The 19,614-nt window shown below is 38.1% G+C and overlaps 1 protein-coding gene across 1 annotated transcript in view; it reads left to right on the top strand.

Annotated features, from left to right (window-relative positions):
* Positions 1-683: 683 nt before the first annotated feature.
* The window catches only part of DTHD1 (death domain containing 1), a 79,830-nt gene continuing 60,899 nt past the window's right edge, over positions 684-19,614 (top strand). Inside the window, exons 1-4 of the mRNA XM_007522807.3 lie at positions 684-968; positions 3,534-4,140; positions 14,156-14,486; positions 17,857-18,036. Of these exons, the coding sequence (XP_007522869.2) occupies positions 698-968; positions 3,534-4,140; positions 14,156-14,486; positions 17,857-18,036 (1,389 nt within the window). The 5' untranslated portion in view covers positions 684-697. The remainder of the gene's footprint in view (positions 969-3,533; positions 4,141-14,155; positions 14,487-17,856; positions 18,037-19,614) is intronic.

Raw genomic sequence — 19,614 nt, 5'->3', positions numbered from 1 at the left:
AGAAGGGGATTGATACCACAGCACTGGACTTTCCTCCAATTCTATAGTACCACACATGTAGTGACAGACTCAACCTGGATCATGCTCACTGCATAGCCAGTGACTTATTTCTTTAGTTCTAGACCTCACATCCAATCATAAGGAACATGAACAATTATTAATTTATGCTTATTTCTTATTTTAACTATACACCACTTCTGCATACCTACAGATTGTTTTGAAGCAAATCAGACAATATTACTTTATCTACAGTATTTTTCAAATCACATAGGAATCTTGTTGGAAATATTAAAATAATTTACCTTTAATAAGCAACATTTTCATCCTACTATAAAATTCAAAATTTACCTTGAAAGTTAATATATATACATACATATACATTATAGCTTCCACAGTATGTTGAATGTGTTCAATTTACATGGAGACTTGGGATTGTGTGAACTATCTCTATCCCAGTGACTAATCTATTCTGCATACAGTGGCACCCAGGGTGCAAAAACGCCCTTCCTTGGTCACCTAGTAACTCTTCACTGGTCAACAACAAGCTGAATAAACTATTATGTTGCGGGAATGTGCTTGGCTAGCCAGCTTGGATTGTCTCCTAGATTTTAGAAGAAACAACCATCGCCAAGTTTGAATTTGCTAAATCTTTTGGATCACTTGGCAGGGAAGGAACTTTTCACTTTGGGAGCATAAAATGGCTACAGAAGACATGGGCTCAGGTAAACTAGGCCAAACACTGAAGCAGATTTGGAGTCAAAACCTGATGCTAAACCAGGCATTCCTGGGTGATAACCAATATGAAAGGGCTGATGGGGCCACCTGGCTAGCCACAGTAGTCTTCCTAGGTCAAGGACTGACTGGGGCCCTCCATCAACTCCTGGAGCTCATGGCAGGGACCCTGCGTTCCATCTGCCAACGGCTGCATATACTCCTTGATGAGAAGAATCAATGTATCTGGAGACAAGGCAAGTGCTTTATTTGTTCTTTAAGAAATATTGATTGGGTAGCCACTCTGAGAGGGCTTTAAGGGGCATATAAACAAGACTAAGAAGGAGTTTCTGTTCACAAGGGACTACCAAGTAATAGGGGGGATAAGATTAGGCAGAAACACCAAAGATTTGGACACCAGGTCTATCACAGATATAGAAGTGAAATACTTTCGGGCTTAAGATCAAGCAAAATTTCATTTTAGAAGTGAAAAATTCTGAGTTTTGTTAGAACAAATACAGTACTTAAACTGAAGCTTAAGAAATGAGTTGGAGACTTTTTGCTAGATTGGGAGTTTTGACAGTATTTCAAGCAGAGGCATTAGCAGCATCTCAGACATGTAGTTGGAAAATACTGGCCCATTTTGAAGCAGAGAAAGCAGTCTTTTTGTTTGCTTGTTTTTGTTATTATTATTTATTTACTGTTTGGGAGGGGTTGGAGTTTCTTTTTTGACTTTTTACTAGAGTTTTACGAGATTATAAAATAATGGGAATAAAATTCCACACCATCCCCACCACCAGAGTTCTGTGACCTCAACCCTGCCCCCTCCCCACCCCTCTACCCCAGCAGAAACCATCTTAGGTCTCCCAATGTCATAAACATGGGTTTTTATTCATTTCTACAGCTCTGCCTTCACTGCGTTTCCACATCACACCTATACTTACTGTACTTCTTTTCTTTTCTTACTTCTCAGATAAGGAAAACAGTACCTGACTTGCTTTAGAGTCTTCCAGATTCTCTTCCCTTTCAGTGGTGGTAAATAACAAGGATTCATGGTCATAAAAATTCTGGGTCCTGGTAGAATTGGACTTCAGGGCCCTTTCGTCATCTTCCTCTAACATTTCTCTCCTCTGGGAGTATGGACCAAAATTCTTTTTGGGGTGCAGAAGGATGGAGTTCTGGCTTCTATAGTTACTTCTCTGCTGGTATGGATGCTGGCTGGTTGATCCATACTCCCAGCCTATATCTCTATCTTTCCAGAGTAAGGTAAGGAAGAACAAACAACTTTTACATATTGGATAATGGTATTTTATATCTTGTTGATCTTGAACCAAATCACTTGAAAGAGTAATGTGGGTTTAGATTTGCAAGTGGATACCCTCCTCCTACACATAGTCAGAGGGAACGAGGCTCAGTTAATAGATACTGAGAAGTACCAGATGGCAGAAAAAAATGTGGTGATGCTGAATAGGATCTCAGCCAACAGTTATTCTATACAGAAGGTAGGTTCACATCAGAGAAAGTCAGGAGGTAGACACATTTTAAATAGTAATGATTTTAATATCTTTTTATATCAAATTTGAAATTGAACTATTAAAAATAATATTGTCACTGAAAAAAGCCAATTCTGAATAACACAGCATCAAGGCAAGTGAGAATATCTCATAAGATAGGAATTCATAGCAAAAACTACTTTAAAATGTCTATCTACAGGGCAGATAGTGGACACCAAGAAATCTGGTCATAGACAGCATGATTCCAGAGACCATCAACTGAGATAATAGCCAGGACTTGAGTCTCTGTGGAGATATGAGTATGGTCCTAGGCAATGTGTCAAGACAAATACTTACTCATGGAAAGCTATGAATTTGGCTAGAAGACAAGGAGTTCAAAATAAAGTCAGGGGTTTAGGTAAAAAACAAAAAATAAATTGTTAAAAGTGGATCCCAAAGATAAGCCCATATTAGTGGAATGATTGCAAAATCATTGAACTATGGAATCTTAAATGACTTATTCCTAAATTTAGAATTGACTATGAGAAATTAGAGAATATGGTGAGTAGAAAGGAACCATCAGGCAACTCTAGCTATGAGGGGAGGAGATATGAACAAATTGGAGAGTAGTAAGTCAGTCTGGAGTAAAAGATTATAGATCCAGTCACGGTGAGACTTTACATGGGGGTAAGAGGCTTGACTTGGCTTAGCAGTACTTGAGTAACTAACATTAGTTCTGATTGGGGAATTGGTATAATTAAAGAAATACTTTGAAAAATCATATTGTAAATTTTCCAGTTTTGACAAGCTCTGCAGGAAAAATAAAAACAGTATAAATCTAATCCAATTCTCAGAGAAGCGAACAAGGTACCTAATAAAATGTAGGAGCCACATCAGCAGAAGTAATGAAGTTATCATAAGCCTCATCGGATGTTCTCTGCTAAATTATAAACAGATAGTTATAAATGGATTATTGCTAGACTATATTGTACTTTTATAGAAGAAGGAATAATTCTCAAAATTAGAACAAATGAGAGATTATTAAGGTAAGTATTGACTTTAATTTAATAGGGTCTTGTGGGGTAGTCAAGATAATTGTTTTCACAAGCAATAAAATATTGGAAATTTGCCCCCAATTTCAAGATGTGTTGAAAGAGTGACACTTGTACTAATAATATCTCTTTCAGAAGGGAGATTAGCTTCAATGCCCAGTAAAGATCTTTGTTGCTTTCTGAGGCTACTTTGCAATATTTCATCACATGTTAGCAAGGTAGAATTTGTCTCAGTTTTGTATTTATTCTTTTTTTTTATGTGTCTTTGTGTGTACAGAAATTATGATCTTCATAGACTGCCTCATGAAAATAAATGAATATTTGGAGAGCACTGCTACCCTTCTGAAGAAGGAAGAAAATGAGATGGGTAATTTATGCAGCATGCATGATGACTGTGCTCCACAGCAGACAATGTCCGCCATTCAAGATATCAGAGCTACAGACATTGCTGCAAGAGGGGAACAAAATGTCATAGAAACAGCTACTGTTACTCCCACAAATGGAGAGGAAAACCATTCCACAAGCCAGGTCCAGTTAAAGAAAAGCAAAACACATATGAGTTCAGAACTAGAGGACAAGGAAAACAATACATCCTTGAACGGAGATGAAACAGGGCAGAAGTCACAGAACCAAATGTTCGCAGATAACACAGAAAATGAAAATGACAGACAAAGAGAACACATGATTGCTGAGAACATAAATGGCATCAGAGAAGAGACACATGACATAATCCAGACAACAGAGAGAGACATTCAGGAGACCTTGGAAAGCCAGAGAGTGATTACCACATCCTCAATAACAAGTGATATCTCCAATAAGCATGCAAACATTCTTCTCAATGACTCAGAGGCTCTACAGCAAGAAGATAGCATGTTGGAAAAGGAGTAAGTAAATGCAATTTGAGGGCTCTTCAACATCTCCAATAACATGAATGTTTCTACAACTGATATGCCCAGTACTTACGCATAATAGTTTTACGCTTGTTTTATATGAGAAAGAATGAAGATTGCTGCTCAGCCATTTAAATGCTCTGCTTGGTGACTCTTTCTCTTTCTTTCTTTCTTTCTTTCTTTCTTTCTTTCTTTCTTTCTTTCTTTCTTTCTTTCCTTCCTTCTTTCCTTCCTTCCTTCCTTCCTTCCTTCCTTCCTTCCTTCCTTCCTTCTCCTCCTCCTCCTCCTTTTTCAGTATAATGTCAGGGATCAATCCCAAGGACTCATAAATCAAAGACATATACTTTACTACTGATTACCTCTCTAGTTCAAAGTTTTATATTTCTATAGCAAATGTCCCAAAGATATTCCAAGGCTAACTAATTTGAGAAGTGTGTTTGCTTTGTCATGCACATCACCCAGGTTCTACTACCCTCAGCCGCCCCCCCCCCCCCACTCTGATGCTGTGGTGTCCTTTCTCTGTCTCTGCCTCTGTCTTTCTATATGAAAATTTTGGCTTGGAGCAGTGAAGTCCCAGTGACAACAACAACAAAAACCAAGGTATTCTAAATTAATAGCTTCATTTAAATCTGTATGTCTGCTGCTACTAATATTGGATTTTTTTGAAGATTTACGGAGACAGGCATGTAAAGTACTTCTTTTTTTCAAAAAAAAAAGAAAGTAAATAACAACATAAGAAAGTAGTTAAAGGGATTAATTTTCCAGAACTTGGACATTTTTCTAAATCATTATTTTTCTTCATAATAAGAAAGCATCTGTAGGCTTCCGTATTCAAAAATGAGGAAATAAGGGTTAGGTGATGGTGCACCAGGTTAAGTGCACACACTACAGTGCACAGAGACCCAGGTTCAAGGCCTTGGTCCCCACTTGCAGGGGAAAGCTTCATGAGAGGTGAAGCAGGGCTGCAGGAGGCTCTGTCTCTCTTCTTCTCTGTCTCCTACTTCTCAGTTTCTGTCTGTAACCACTAATTCTTATTTTGTCTTATTACCTTTTTTAATCATTTCATTGGGAAATAATGGTTGACAAGATAGTTGTTGACATTTGGATACACTTTCTTATCTCCTCATGATAAGTGTCTACAAATCACACCCACCACCAACCTCAGTCTCTTTGTCATCATGCACTTGGATACCAACACACCCCCTGGCCCCATTTCCTCCATGTTCAGAGTCCCTAGCCATCAGATTTATTTTATTTATACCCTAAAATAAACTTTTAAATTGATTTCATTTATAAATTACTAGTATTTTATAAAGGTATGTCTGTAGAACTGTAGAAAGCTCTTGAATAAGCTTTGGGGAAATTATTAAAACTGACTGTATATTTCTACTCTCTCCATCAGAGTTTCAAAAAGCCCATGACTTAAAAAAAATGAATAATTGATTTTATGTATTATACCCCCTATACAAAAGTTAATAATTTCTATTTTCTAAAATAAAATAAAATACTCACAAGTCATATATCCTCAGGCAAATGCAACAATTTTAAAAGACAGTGGGAGGGGGTTGGGCGGTAGCACAGCAGATTAAGCGCACATGCTGGGAAGCACAAGGAGCAGATAAGAATCCAGGTTCCAGCCCCCAGCTTCCCACCTGCAGGGGGGTCGCTTCATAGGTGGGTCGCTTCATAGGTGGTGAAGCAGGTCTGCAGGTGTCTAGTTTTCTCTCCTCCTGTCTGTCTTCCCCTCTTTACATTTCTCTGTCTTCTTCAACAACAATGACATCAATAACAGTAACAACCACAACAAGGATAAAACAAAGGCAACAAAAGGGGGAAAAATAGCCTCCAGGAGCAGTGGATTCATAGTGCAGACACCAAGTCCCAGCAACAACCTTAGAGGCAAAAAAACCAAAAAAACAATGGGAAATACTGAAACAAAACTCACTGGCTTTTAAAGTCAGGCAAACCTGAAATTTATATCCTGATTATCTCTGTGACCCTTGGTAACTTGCTTCAAATATTAGTCCCATTTTCTCATTTGTAGACAGAAAAACCTCCTCAAATTATTTAGTAAAGTTAAATGAGAAAATCATGCAAAGCCCCTAGCAACATGCCACTTTGCAGACGTAAACATTCACTAAGCTTTGAAAGCTTATTGATTTCACTCCAGCCACCTTCATTTTTCTCACTTCACCCATCACCCTGGCCTTCTTGAGCCACCTATTCTACCACAATGTGTGCGGCTCTTTCAGATGTACAATGCCATTTCCTGGACACAGCACAAACGAAAGTGATCTCAGGCAAGTCAGTGTGCTCATCTCAACCGTAGTTATCACATTATAACATGACAATTTGTGTTGGTTTATTTGTAATGGCTCTATAGTTCCAAGAGTTTAGCAGTTTCCCTGGATGTCACAATAGTCCCTTCAAAGCATGAAACAAACAACCCACAGATTGGAGGAAAAAAAAAACAAACAGCCCCTCTCAAATAACTACTAAACTCATCAATACGTAGTTCTCATTTCATCTGAGAAAAACATTAATACCTTCCATCTTCACATCCAGAAATGACTCAAAGCTTTGACTAATGAGTCATTGCTAGAACACTCCCTCCAACACCTCCTTTAGGTGTTTCCTTGTTAGTGATTTCCTGGTTGTGGCACATAGACCACTTGTGCATGGTCTGCACATTTAAGAAGATGATTAGTCATTGAAATCCTTCAGGCTAGGAGGCCATCACACCACATAAAAGAAGCGTATCATAAACAACATCTAGTTAAGAGTCTGTTGTTATTGTTTAGAATGTAAAATTCCTCCTTTATTTCTTATTTTCTTTCCCTCCCTCCTTTTCTCCCTCCCTTCCTTTCTTTCTCTTTCTTCCTCTCTTCCTTTCCTCCTTTTTTCTTTCCTTATTTCCTTCCTTCCTTCCTCCCTTCCTATGCAAAAACCTGCCTTTTCCAGTGTGCTTGGTCTACTGTGTATAAACACAGAAACGAGCTAGAATAAACCAACGTGATTATTTAAATGGCTGCACTGTATGTATCTATTTGACTAGAGTTAGAGGAAATGGAAATATTCACATGGCTCTTCACCTTACTTCATCTGTCAGTTCTATGGAAGAAAAAATAGATTGAGATGGTTTCCAGAGAGCACAGAGGAGTCATTCTTGAGGCTATACAAGACTGGACCTCTGTATTCATTGCTAAATAATGTATTTTCATTTTATAGAGCACTATTATCACCATTGCCAGACCACTATGTTGGATGATTTTCTATTCCTTCTAAGCGTACAGGCACAGAATATAAAATTAAAATAAATGTCCCTCTCTATAATTTCAATATATTTCTAATATTTTCTGCATTAAAGGTCATTATACAATTTAATTACCTGGAATTGGACATTTATATAATATGCTATATAAATTTTCTTTTCTTTTACTTTTTTTTTTTTGCCTCCAGGGTTATTGCTGGGGCTCAGAGCCTGCACTATGAATCCACTGATCCTGGTGGCCATCTTTTTTCCATTGCTGTTGTTGTTGGATGGGACAGAGAGAAATTGAGAGAGGAGGGGAAGATAGAGAGGGGGAGAGAAAGACAGACACCTGCAGACCTGCTTTGCCACTTGTGAAGCAACCACCCCGCAGGTGGGGAGCTAGGGACTTGAACCAGGGTCCTTGAGAAGGACCTTGACTTTGCACTATGTATGATTAACCTGGTGTGCTACCACCACCACCCCCCTGCTATATAATTTTAAAAAATGTTTTGTTTATAAAATGGAAATATTGACAAGACTATAGGTTAAGAGAAGTACAATTCTACACTATTCCCACCCCCAGAACTCTGTATCAATCCCCTCCCTTGATAGCTTCCCTATTCTTTTTTTTTAAATTTTTTAATATTTATTTATTCCCTTTTGTTGCCCTTGTTTTTTTTTTAATTTTTTATTTAAGAAAGGATTAATGAACAAAAACATAAGGTAGGAGGGGTACAACTCTACACAATTCCTACCACCCAATCTCCATAACCCACCCCCTCCCATGATAGCTTTCCCATTCTCTAGCCCTCTGGGAGCATGGACCCAGGGTCGTTGAGGGTTGCAGAAGGTAGAAGGTCTGGCTTCTGTAATTGCTTCCCCGCTGAACATGGGCGTTGACTGGTAGGTCCATACTCCCAGTCTGCCTCTCTCTTTCCCTAGTAAGGTGTGTCTCTGGGGAAGCTGAGCTCCAGGACACATTGGTGGGGTCTTCAGTCCAGGGAAGCCTGGCCAGCATCCTGGTGGCATCTGGAACCTGGTGATTGAAAAGAGAGTTAACATACGAAGCCAAACAATTTGTTGAGCAATCATGGATCCCAAGCTTGGAATAGTGGAGAGGAAGTGTTAGGGAGGTACTCACTGCAAACTCTAGTGTACTTCTGCTTTCAGGTATATATTTTGCAGTAGTTTATGGATACGTGTGAACATAAGCTCTCTCTCACAGAAGCTGGTGTATATCTAGGTTATGGGACTTTGTTAGAAAGTGAACTACCTGAGATGAAATTAGAGTGTACTATAAAAGGAAAGGTCTCACCCGAGTAATGAAGCTGAAGGGTTGTCATTCCACACGTGAAGTCTCTGGACACAGTCTGAGGTGAAGCATGTTGAGGTGGCAATCATTGCGTTGGTTAGGTTGTGATCAGCGGATGCAATATTATTTGGTTTGGATTGGGAGACGTATATGGGAAAGTGGGCCCTATCCAAGGGTTCCAGGACTGGGGGAAGTAGGGGCTCTATAGTGGAGATGTGAGGTTCCTGCTGTCTTAGGGTTCAAAAAGACAATCAATAGTTAATGTTATCATCACATTATTTGGTAATTGGGTTAACTTTGAAAAGTCCTTTTGTTATGGTTTGCTCTACAGTATCCAGTATCTTGTATATAGCTGTGCTATTGGATGCTTCTAATCTACTTGGTCTAGGCTTTTGAGAGAGTCCGCATATCAAATACACAGCCTATATATTAGAAAGATTTAGTTTGTGTTTTGAGAAACTTTGAGACATACAATTGATTTTCCCCCTCTCATATTAATTAACTACTGATTTATATGTCTAAATTTTGCTAGGAGTGTACATAAACAGCATTCCCACCACCAAAAGACTGTGACCCATCCCTCCTGCCCACTCCCACCCCCCACTGGCCCAGGAAGCTGCATGTCTACCCCTCACCACTGGGTTTTTACTTTGGTGCCCTACTTACAATTTGATCAAGTCCTGCTTTTAGTTTCCCTTTCAGATCTTCTTAGTCAACTTCTGTTGATGAGTGGGATCATCCCATACTCATCTTTATCTTTCTGACTTAGTTCACTTAACATAATTCCTTCTAGCTCTGTCCAAGATGGGTCAGAGAAGGTGGGTTCATTGTTTTTGATAGCTGCATAGTATTCCATTGTGTATATATACCACAGCTTTCTCAGCCACTCATCTGTTGCTGGGCACCTGGGTTGCTTCCAGGTTTTAGCTATTATGAATTGTGCTGCTATGAACATAGGAGTACACACCTCTTTTTGGTTGGGTGTTATGGAGTCCTTGGGGTATAACCCCAGGAGAGGAATTACTGGATCATATGGAAAGTCCATGTCTAGCCTTCTGAGAGTTTTCCAGACTGCTCTCCACAGAGGTTGGACCAATTTACATTCCCACCAGCAATGTAAAAGGGTTCCTCTGTCCCCACAGCCTCTCCAGCATTTGTTGCTGCTGTCCTTTTTGATGTATGCCATTCTTACAGGAGTGAGGTGGTATCTTAGTGTTGTCTTAATTTGCATTTCTCTGACAATCAGTGACCTAGAGCAGTTTTTCATATGTTTGTTAGCCTTTTGGATCTCCTCTGAGGTGAATGTTTTGTTCATATCCTCTGCCCATTTTTGGATGGGGTCATTTACTTTTTTGGTGCTAAGTTTGCTGAGCTCTTTATATATTTTGGTGATGAGTTTCTTGTCTGATGTCTGGCATGTGAAGATCTTCTCCCATTCTGTGAGGGGTCTCTCTGTTTGTTTAATAGTTTCTTTGGATGTGCAGAAGCTTTTCAATTTGATGTAGTCCCATTGTTTTGTTTCTGCTTTAGTCTTCCTTGCAATTGGGTTTGATTCATCAAAGATGTCCTTGAGGTGTATGTGGGAAAGTGTTTTACCAATGTTTTCCTCTAAGTATTTGATTGTTTCTGGTCTGACATCTAGGTCTTTGATCCATTTGGAGTTGATTTTTGTTTCTGGTGAGATAAAGTGGTTCAATTTCATTCTTCTGCATGTTTCAACCCAGTTTTCCCAGCACCATTTATTGAGGAGAGCCTCTTTATTCCATTTAATCCTTTGGGCCCCCTTATCAAAGATTAGATGCCCATAGGTGTTGGGATTTACTTCTGGGCTTTCAATTCTGTTCCACTGGTCTGTGTGCCTATTTTTGTTCCAGTACCATGCTGTTTTGATGATGATGGCTTTATAATATAGTTTGAGGTCTAGGAGTGTGATGCCTCCATTTCTGTTTCTTTTCCTCAAGATGGTTTTGGCAATTCTAGGTGTTTTCAGGTTCCAGATAAATGATTGTAGTGTTTGTTCTATTCTCTTAAAGAAGCTTGGTGGAACTTTGATGGGTATTGCATTAAATTTGTATATGGCTCTGGGGAGAATATTCATTTTGATGATATTTATTCTTCCAATCCATGAGCATGGGATATCTTTCCATTTCTTGGTATCAGTTTCTATTTCCTTGAGTAGCGACTCATAGTTTTCAGCATACAAGTCTTTCACTTCTTTGGTCAACTTCATTCCTAGGTATTTGATTGATTTTGCTGAGACAGTAAATGGGAGTGATTTCTGGATGTCTTCTTCTTCAAATTTAGTGTTTGCATAAAGAAATGCCACTAATTTTTGATTTTGTAGCCTGATACCTTGCTATATTGCCTAATAACTTCCAGTAATTTTCTACTGGATTCTTTAGGTCTTTCTATGTATACTATCATATCATCTGCAAATAGTGAGAGCTTGACTTCTTCCTTTCCAATCTGTATTCCTTTGATTTCTTTCTATTGCCTGATTGCTATGGCAGTAACTTCCAATACTATGTTGAAGAGTAACAGTGACAGTGGACAGCCCTGTCTAGTCCCCGATCTGAGGGGGAATGCTTTCAGCTTCTGTCCATTGAGTATGATGTTGACTGTAGGTTTGCTATATATAGACTCCACTATCTTGAGGAATTTCCCATCTATTCCCATTTTTTGTAGAGTTTTGAGCATGAACGGGTGTTGGATTTTGTCAAAGGCTTTCTCTGCATCTATTGAGATAATCATGTGGTTTTTGGCTTTGCTTTTATTGATGTGGTGAATGACATTGATTGACTTATGGATGCTGAACCAGCCTTGCATTCCTGGGATGAATCCCACTTGGTCATGATGAACAATCCTCCTGATGTGTTGCTGTATCTGGTTGGCCAAGATCTTGTTCAATATTTTGGCATCTATGTTCATCAGAGACACTGGTCTGTAGTTTTCCTTTTTTGTTCTGTCCCTATCAGCTTTTGGTATCAGGGTGATGCTGGCTTCATAAAAGGTGGAAGGGAGTATTCCTGTTTCTTCAATCCTATGGAATAGCTTAAGAAGTATGGGTATTAACTGTTTCCTGAAAGTTTTGTAGAATTCGTTTGTGAAGCCATCTGGTCCAGGACTTTTTTTGTTGGCGAGAGAGATTCTTAATAACGGTTTCAATTTCTTTGTCTGTGATTGGAGTGTTGCCCTTGTTTTATTGTTGTAGTTATTATCGATGTTGTTGGATAGGACAGAGAGAAATGGAGAGAGGAGGGGAAGACAGAGGAGGAGAGAAAGAGAGACACCTGCAAACCTGCTTCACTGCCTGTGAAGCAACTCCCCTGCAGGTGGGGAGCTGGGAGCTCTAACCGGGATCCTTACTCCAGTCCTTGAGCTTGGCTCCACCTGCGCTTAACCCACTGCACTACCGCCAGACTCCCATCTTCCCTATTCTTTATCCCTCTCAAAGTATGGACCCAGGATCATTATGGGGTATTGAAGGTGGAAGGTCTGGCTTCTGTAATTGTTTCCCTGCTGAATATGGGTGTTGGCAGGTTGATCCATATTCCCAGCCTGTCTCTCTCTTTCCCTAGTGGAGCAGGGATCTGGGGAGGCAGACTCCAGGAAATATGGTAGGGTCATCTGCCCAGATAAATTTTCTTATTTCACATTTGCATTGCTTGCACTGTAATAGTTTTACTAGTAGACATGAGCGAGCAACAAGAAGAGAAATTCAAGCTCATAGTTGTTTTTTGTTTTGTTTTGTTTTGTTTTGTTTTTGCCGTTGGGACTTGGTGCTTGCATAGTTCCACTGTTCCTGCTGGTAAAATATATATATATAATAGTAATTTTTTGATAGAGAATGAGAGACAGAGAAAGATAAAAAGGCAGAGAGAGAGAGAGAGAGAGAGAGGGGTATAGCATTATTTTACTGCTCCTGAAGCTTCCTCCCTACAGGTAAGGACTGGGGTCTCGAACACAAGTCCATATACAAGGTAATGTGTTTGCTCTAAATGGTGAACCATGGTTGGTTCTCAAGACCATCAAACTAATGTAGAACTCTAATATTAATTCAGCATCCATTCTATACTTGCCAACTATTAAAAGAAATTTAAATATTCAGTCTAATTTTATCTACACAATATTGTAGATTGGGTATTATTTCAGGTTTTTTTTTAATGGATTAAGAAACCATAGTTTTTATTCGGAGACATGTATGACTTGTGTGGTTTTATATTTGAAAATTATGAACTTTTGTGTCAAGATGGGTAGGTTAGATTATTGTGTGGTCTTCAGCAAGTTAAACTTTCCAAATCTCCATTCCTTTATTCATAAGACAAACTAGTTCCACCTGCCTGATCTCATCACTCGGAGGGATAAGTAAAATCACCTAAAACCTGGAAATTGGCATATAGGAAGAACTCAGATATCGACTATTTTAATACATCTTGTTAATGTTTAAGGTCCATCGCTGTGACAGATGTGCGTTCGCATTTTAATTTAAATCTGTAAGATGAAGATCTTAGAGGTCAGAGCACAAAAGTAAGAACAAAATGTAGGCTTAAATAAGGTCTGGGATTGAATATTTGAGGATTGGAAATTATCATCTTTCTAATTAACCTTAATTCACAAGTTTGCATGTTATTCAGTTTTTTAAAAAATTATGACCTTTGGGAGTCGGGCGTTAGCACAGTGGGTTAAGCGCATGTGGTGTAAAGCGCAAGGACTGGCAGAAGGATCCTGCTTGGAGCCCCCGCTCCCCACATACAGGGGAGTCGCTTCACAAGCGGTGAAGCAGGTCTGCAGGTGTCTATCTTTCTCTCCCCCTCTCTGTCTTCCCCTCCTCTATTTCTCTCAGTCCTATCTAACAATGATGACATCAATAACAACAAAAATAATAACTACAACAACAATAAAAAAACAAGGGCAAAAAGGCAAAATAAATAAAATACTTTAATTAAAAATAATACAATTTATTATCTTTATTTGCTTTTATTGGACAGAGACAGCCAGAAATCGAGAGGGAGTGGGAGATAGAGAAGAAAAAAGAGAGACACCTGCAGCCCTGCTTCATCACTTGCAAAAGCTTTCTCCGTGCAGGTGGGGGCTGTGGGCTTGAACTCAGGTCCTTGAACATTGTAACATGTATGCTAAACCAGGTGTGCCACCACCTGGCCCCAGTTTCTCAGTTTTCTAAAAAATAGTAGTAAAAATCATCATTTTATCTAAATTTTTGTATAATTCCAATACTCCTTATAGATTATCCCCTCTCTTCAAAATTTAGGAAATTGTATAGGTAGTAGTACTTGGTTTATCAAGAATCTTTAGATTTCATTGAGTGAATTAGATCAACCATTTAAGTAAAAATTATATCAAAAGCAGTAAGAGCTTGTGCTCTGAGGTATACAACACACAAATCTAATGATCAGGAAAATAACATTCTTTTCATTCCTCTGCAGGTATCTTGATGTGCAGGATGATGATAATAACACTCAAGTGTCTTGCTATATTACAGCACAATCCTATGTCCTACAGCATCTAGAATGCCGGATAATCAATAACATGAGTTCTTTAATAGTAAGTGGTGATGAAGAGTTGGTCAGTAATGTCATTACGGTTGAGTGTTCACATAGGGAAAAGAAAATTCCATTTCCAATATGCATTGCTATTCCATTCACTGCACGCTACAAGGGAAATTACAGAGACATTATGGTGAAAGTGTCTGATGTAAACCTTCAAGCAAGCTACCTAACTCCCAACTCACTGGAAGGAATGAGAGGAAGTTATAAGGTTGGTGACTTGCTGACTACATTTACATTTGCAGTTTTACTCCTTTCCTAAATATTCAGTCTACCAGACTTTAGTGCAAATATACTTGCCCCATTGGTTATAAATGGAATGGCTGATAGGTTTATGTTAACACATTTATTTTGGGGGGGGGATGGGGCAGTATCTAAGAAGATCAAAGAGAAAACATAATTGTCTGAGATTGAAAATGAAAAAGTTAGGCCTGTGGGTTGGGGGTGCACAGAGTGTAAGCACAAGGACCTGTGCAAGGACCTGCGCAGGGTCCCTGATTGGAGCTCTTGGCTCTCCACCTGCAGGGGGGTCATTTCCCAAGCAGTGAAGCAGGTGTGCAGGTGTCTATCTTTCTTTCCCATGCTCTATCTTCCCTTCCCCTCTCAATTGCTCTCTATCTGACCCAACAACAACAAAAGTTATTCACCAGAGGAAATGGATTCACAGTGCTGGCACCACTTGCCAGCAATAATCCTGGACCAAAAAAAAAAAAAAAAAAGTAGTTGGGCCTAGGACCCAGCAAGTATTACATTTTCATCTGGAAACCAAACCTACTACATGGCTTAGTTAGTTGTATGCCACAGATGAGGTTGAAGCTAACATTTCTAATGTTAGATGGCCTTCTGTCTAAATGTAAGCATGTTAAAACCCCCTGTTGATAGTAGTTTTATTTTCATTATTTGTGGACTTGAAAATTTATTTCAAAAATGAGAAATAATATTCTGTTGGTATGCTTATTATATCTATAACTTGTGTTTAGTCTATACATAGAAAAGAGTGCATGTGATAGATAGGATTTAGGTTATAAAAGAAGATGGCCTACATTTGTACTTGGGCAATTATGCTTTCCTGCTCTGTGGTTCTGAGTGTCTTATAGAACTTTGCTATGACTTAATTTCTTCATTTGAAAAATAAACACAGTACTCAATATCATATGGCCTTAATTGTGTATGTTGTGAAACCCTACTGGTTTCTTGAAACTGTAACAACTACAAAATTTTACATGTAGTGTTTTTTTCCCCCTGTATATACACTCATTATTAGGTTTACTTTACAGATTAGGGAAGTAGTTTGTTAATAACAATAACTAATAGTAGTGTCCATTGCCATTATTTGAAATGGAATACAGAAAATAAATGTTAAAAATATCTTACATGCAAAATAGTTACTTTAAATTTCATTTTTATATGACTTCTGTTATTTTTGACTTATAGGCAAGTCTATAGAGGTTGATGTGTGTGTTTAGCCTGTTCATATTATTTACTCTAATTCATGCAACTAATACATTTTATATTTAGTCTAGAAATCCTGTAAGTATAATAAAAAACAAGGGTGACCTGGGAGCTGATTCAGTGGACCAAGCATTTGACCCTTAAACATGAGGCCCTGTGTTCAGTCTCTGGCATAATATACTCTAGATGATGCTCTGGTTCTACCTTTCTCTTTTTCATAAATAAGTAAATAAATAAATAAATTAAATAGTCAGCACTATCTTTGTCTGTGGCTTTTATCTTGGGCATTCTGTGTGATTATCATTAACAAGAGTAAAAGCATATAATTCAAGTGCTTTTCACAAAGTTAGTACAGGAGATGTTTTGTCAGTGGATACACAAAGGCAAAGAAAAAATGAGGAAAAACTACTGGGAATTTTTTTTCTATTGGAAAAAATTGTAGTATGTATTTTGTCTCTCTTTATAGCATTATAATGGTAGTTATCCCTATTTTTAACTCAAGAAAATTTAAACTCTGGATTGCTTCCAAAATTTTATTTGGTTCATATGACATTTTAGACTTCTAAATTGGGAGTCAGAAAAACCATCATCAGAGTACTGTTCATGATACTCCATTGCTTAAAAAAAAAATCTTTCCGGTTCTCCAGTATCTGCCAACTGCGCTTTAAATGCATAGCAATAACATAGTTCCCAGAAGCTCTTCCTTTCTTACCTCTCCCCATTTTCACGCCAGCCAAACAGCAACATTTATCATGCCCTGCATTTTCCCAGTCACATATTCATAAAGTGATCTTGTGAAATCCTTCCCTTAGTCAGCTTTTAAATGATAGGTTATTTTTCCATTGTATTGTCCTTGAACTGTTTGTGTGTGTGTGTGCATGATTATTCACTCATGCCTGGGTGGAGTCTGGCTGGTGTTCTGGGAAATATGAGTAGATCTAATCACTTTTAAATCTACCTCCTCTTTAGCAATTATGAGTATATATATTTTTCAAGTCATTTTATCATTCATTTATTCATTCATGTGTTCATTCATTCATTCATTCAATTTTTTCCAGAGCACCACTCAGCTTTATGGTGCTGTGGGGAACTGAGCTGGGGACTTCCTGAGTCTTGAGAGTCTTCTTGCATAACCATACGCTATCTCCTTGTCCTTATTTATTTACTTTTTAATGGGTACATAATTTGCACTCCGTTCCTTTAGGTGTAACTGAAATTCCTGAATATGCCATACATATACACACAGTACAGATTTAAATGCCATATACAAACAACTCAAATGTATTTTTGTTGTCATTTGTTCCCACTACCTGCAGGAGAAAATAGAGATAATGATTTTACTAAGAGACTTTGAGTTGTTAGAAGAAATAATTTTCTGATCATACCATATGCATGAATTGTTCAAATGAGGAAATTTCACAACTTGGAATTCTCTAAGTTAGTGTTGAAGCTTCTGGATAAAGACCAATATTTAAAGTTCATTGTAGCTAAAAAAGAGAAAGGTTCCAGAAGCAATCACTATATGTGAAAACACTGACTGTGCTTTTATCATACATGTGCTTTTAAAATTATTTCTGATTACTTTTCACAAGACTTGTGAAGCTTTATTTCATTTTATTGGAGAGTTGTTGGTTGTTAGCACAGTAGTTAACACATGCTTACAGTTTCTCATCTCCTCATGGTAGGAAATGAGGTGGTGAGATCATACGATTACAGAGTATAAATTCCACATCACACCTGCCACTAAAGTAAAAATTTAAATGTTTTATGTTTATTTTTATTTTATGTCATGCACTCCAAGTTTGAGAAATTTTTAGCTATCTACTTCTACTTCATCTTGTAAAAGGACAATATATCTGGCTTTAATATACTCATTCTCTGACTTTCTCTGGGCTTTCTTTACCTATTTATTTATATTTATTTGAACCAGAGCATTACTAGGCTTGGGTTTATGGTGGTGCTGGGGATTGAATTTGGGACCATGGAGCCTCAGGCAAGAATGGCTTTTGCATTACACTTGTACTATTACCCTGGTTTCATTCTCAGGTTGATAAAAGTTTTATAGCCTTGAGGAATGTACAGCTTGCATTGTCTGACAGCATTGTATTAATGTCCTTCAATCCACACAGGGCACCTGTGCTGAAGTGAAAGTTTACAAGTTAGGTATCTTTTCTGTGGTGTCTTGTTTAAAGAAAGAGTCATTCACAATAACAAAGAAAGGCCTTATTCTTAAACCAAGCATGGATTCTAGAATATACTTAAATTACCCTCCAGGAGTTTTCAGCTCACCCGTTCTTGTGCAATTAAAGGTAAGTACTGAAGACTGGTAAGGTGTTTTTGTTTGTTTGTTTGTTTGGTTTTTTTTTTTAGAAACAAAGAGAGAAAGAGAGGGAGAAAGAAAGAAAGAAAGATGAAGATAGACCAGAACACTGCTCAGCTCTGGTTTATGGTTCTTCTACTTCTAGCGTTTGCCCTTCTTCCATAGCCAGTCAACAGCGTCAGGTTGAAAGCTGTCAGGAGCTGCTTGTTGCTGGCTTTGAAAGTGACTGGGATCCATGTGGATTCAGTCGACTAGGAAGGATCATCAGTTTCCCCAATGAATGGGTACTCATGGGATGCACCGCGAGAAGGTCGATCCAATGCATCCCTGGTTTATGGTGATGCTGAGGATTAAATCTGAGATTTCAGAGCCTCAGGCATGAAAGTCTTTTGCAGAACCATCATGCTGTCTTCCCAACCCTTTCCTAATTTTTAAAAGAGTTATTATTTCCTGTGAGAAGGAATGAGAGAGGGGAGAGACATTGAGAGACACCAGAGCACTATTCCACACTGGCATGAAGGGAATACCCTAAGGTCTTAGTAGTCTTTAGAGTATTCTCTAACAGAGTAAGACATTGCCCTCTCCTAACAACTCTTAAGTTATTTCTCCTATAGTCTACAGATCATCAGACCTAATTGTGAAGAATGAAGAAGATTGAGATACTTAATGTAAAAGTCAGTGAATTATTCTTTTATACATTTAATAACCTAACATATTATTAGCAATAAAGAGATGATTAGGAGCATATTAAAATTTATTCCAAATTAAATATTTGCTTCACATGAAAGGCATACTATTTGGTTTGTGTTGTTAGTTTACATTTATTGACAAAAACAGTATTAATGCTAGGGTATAAGACATTTTTATAAGACATAACTTTACCTTTCAAGATGGCAAAAAGAAGTTAATCAAGAAAAATATTGTTGACTAGGAATATTTGGTTGAAGTTCCTAATAAAACAAACTTTTGGGGGGTTTAGTTGGTGGTGCACTTGGTAGTGCACAGAGGGACCCCTGGCTCCCCACCCCCAGTCCACAGTGGGGAAACTTCAAGAGCGGTGAAGCAATGCTGCAGGTGTCTCTATTTCTCTCTCCCTTTCTATGTCCTTCTTCTCTCTCAATTTCTGTCTCTTACAAAAAGAAAGAAAGAAATAAAGAAAGAAAGAAAGAAAGAAAGAAAGAAAGAAAGAAAGGAAGGAAGGAAGAAACATGGCTGTCAAAAGCAATAAAATCATCCCACAGACACCAAGTCCCAACGATAATAACACTGGTGGCAATAGTAAAATAAAATACACCTTTTTGGAATAAGGGTTCAACATATGCAAACAATATCTTGTCAGATTAGTATAATGATTTATCATATTGAAGACTTGAAAAGAGTCAGTTTTGGGACAGGGATAGATAGCTTAATGGTTATGCAAACAGACTGTCATGCCTGAGGCTTCAAAGTTCCAGGTTCAGTCCCCTGCACCACCGTAAACCAGAGCTGATCAGTGTTCTGGTAAAAAAAAAAAAAAAAAAAAGTCAGTTTTTAAGTATTTTCTCTCTCTAGCCTCAACTTTCCTTCA

Source organism: Erinaceus europaeus, chromosome 3 (genome assembly GCF_950295315.1).
Source record: "Erinaceus europaeus chromosome 3, mEriEur2.1, whole genome shotgun sequence".
Taxonomy (NCBI): domain Eukaryota; kingdom Metazoa; phylum Chordata; class Mammalia; order Eulipotyphla; family Erinaceidae; genus Erinaceus; species Erinaceus europaeus.
The sequence above is the reverse complement of the archived record's forward strand: the minus strand, read 5'-3'. Positions and strand labels throughout refer to the sequence as shown.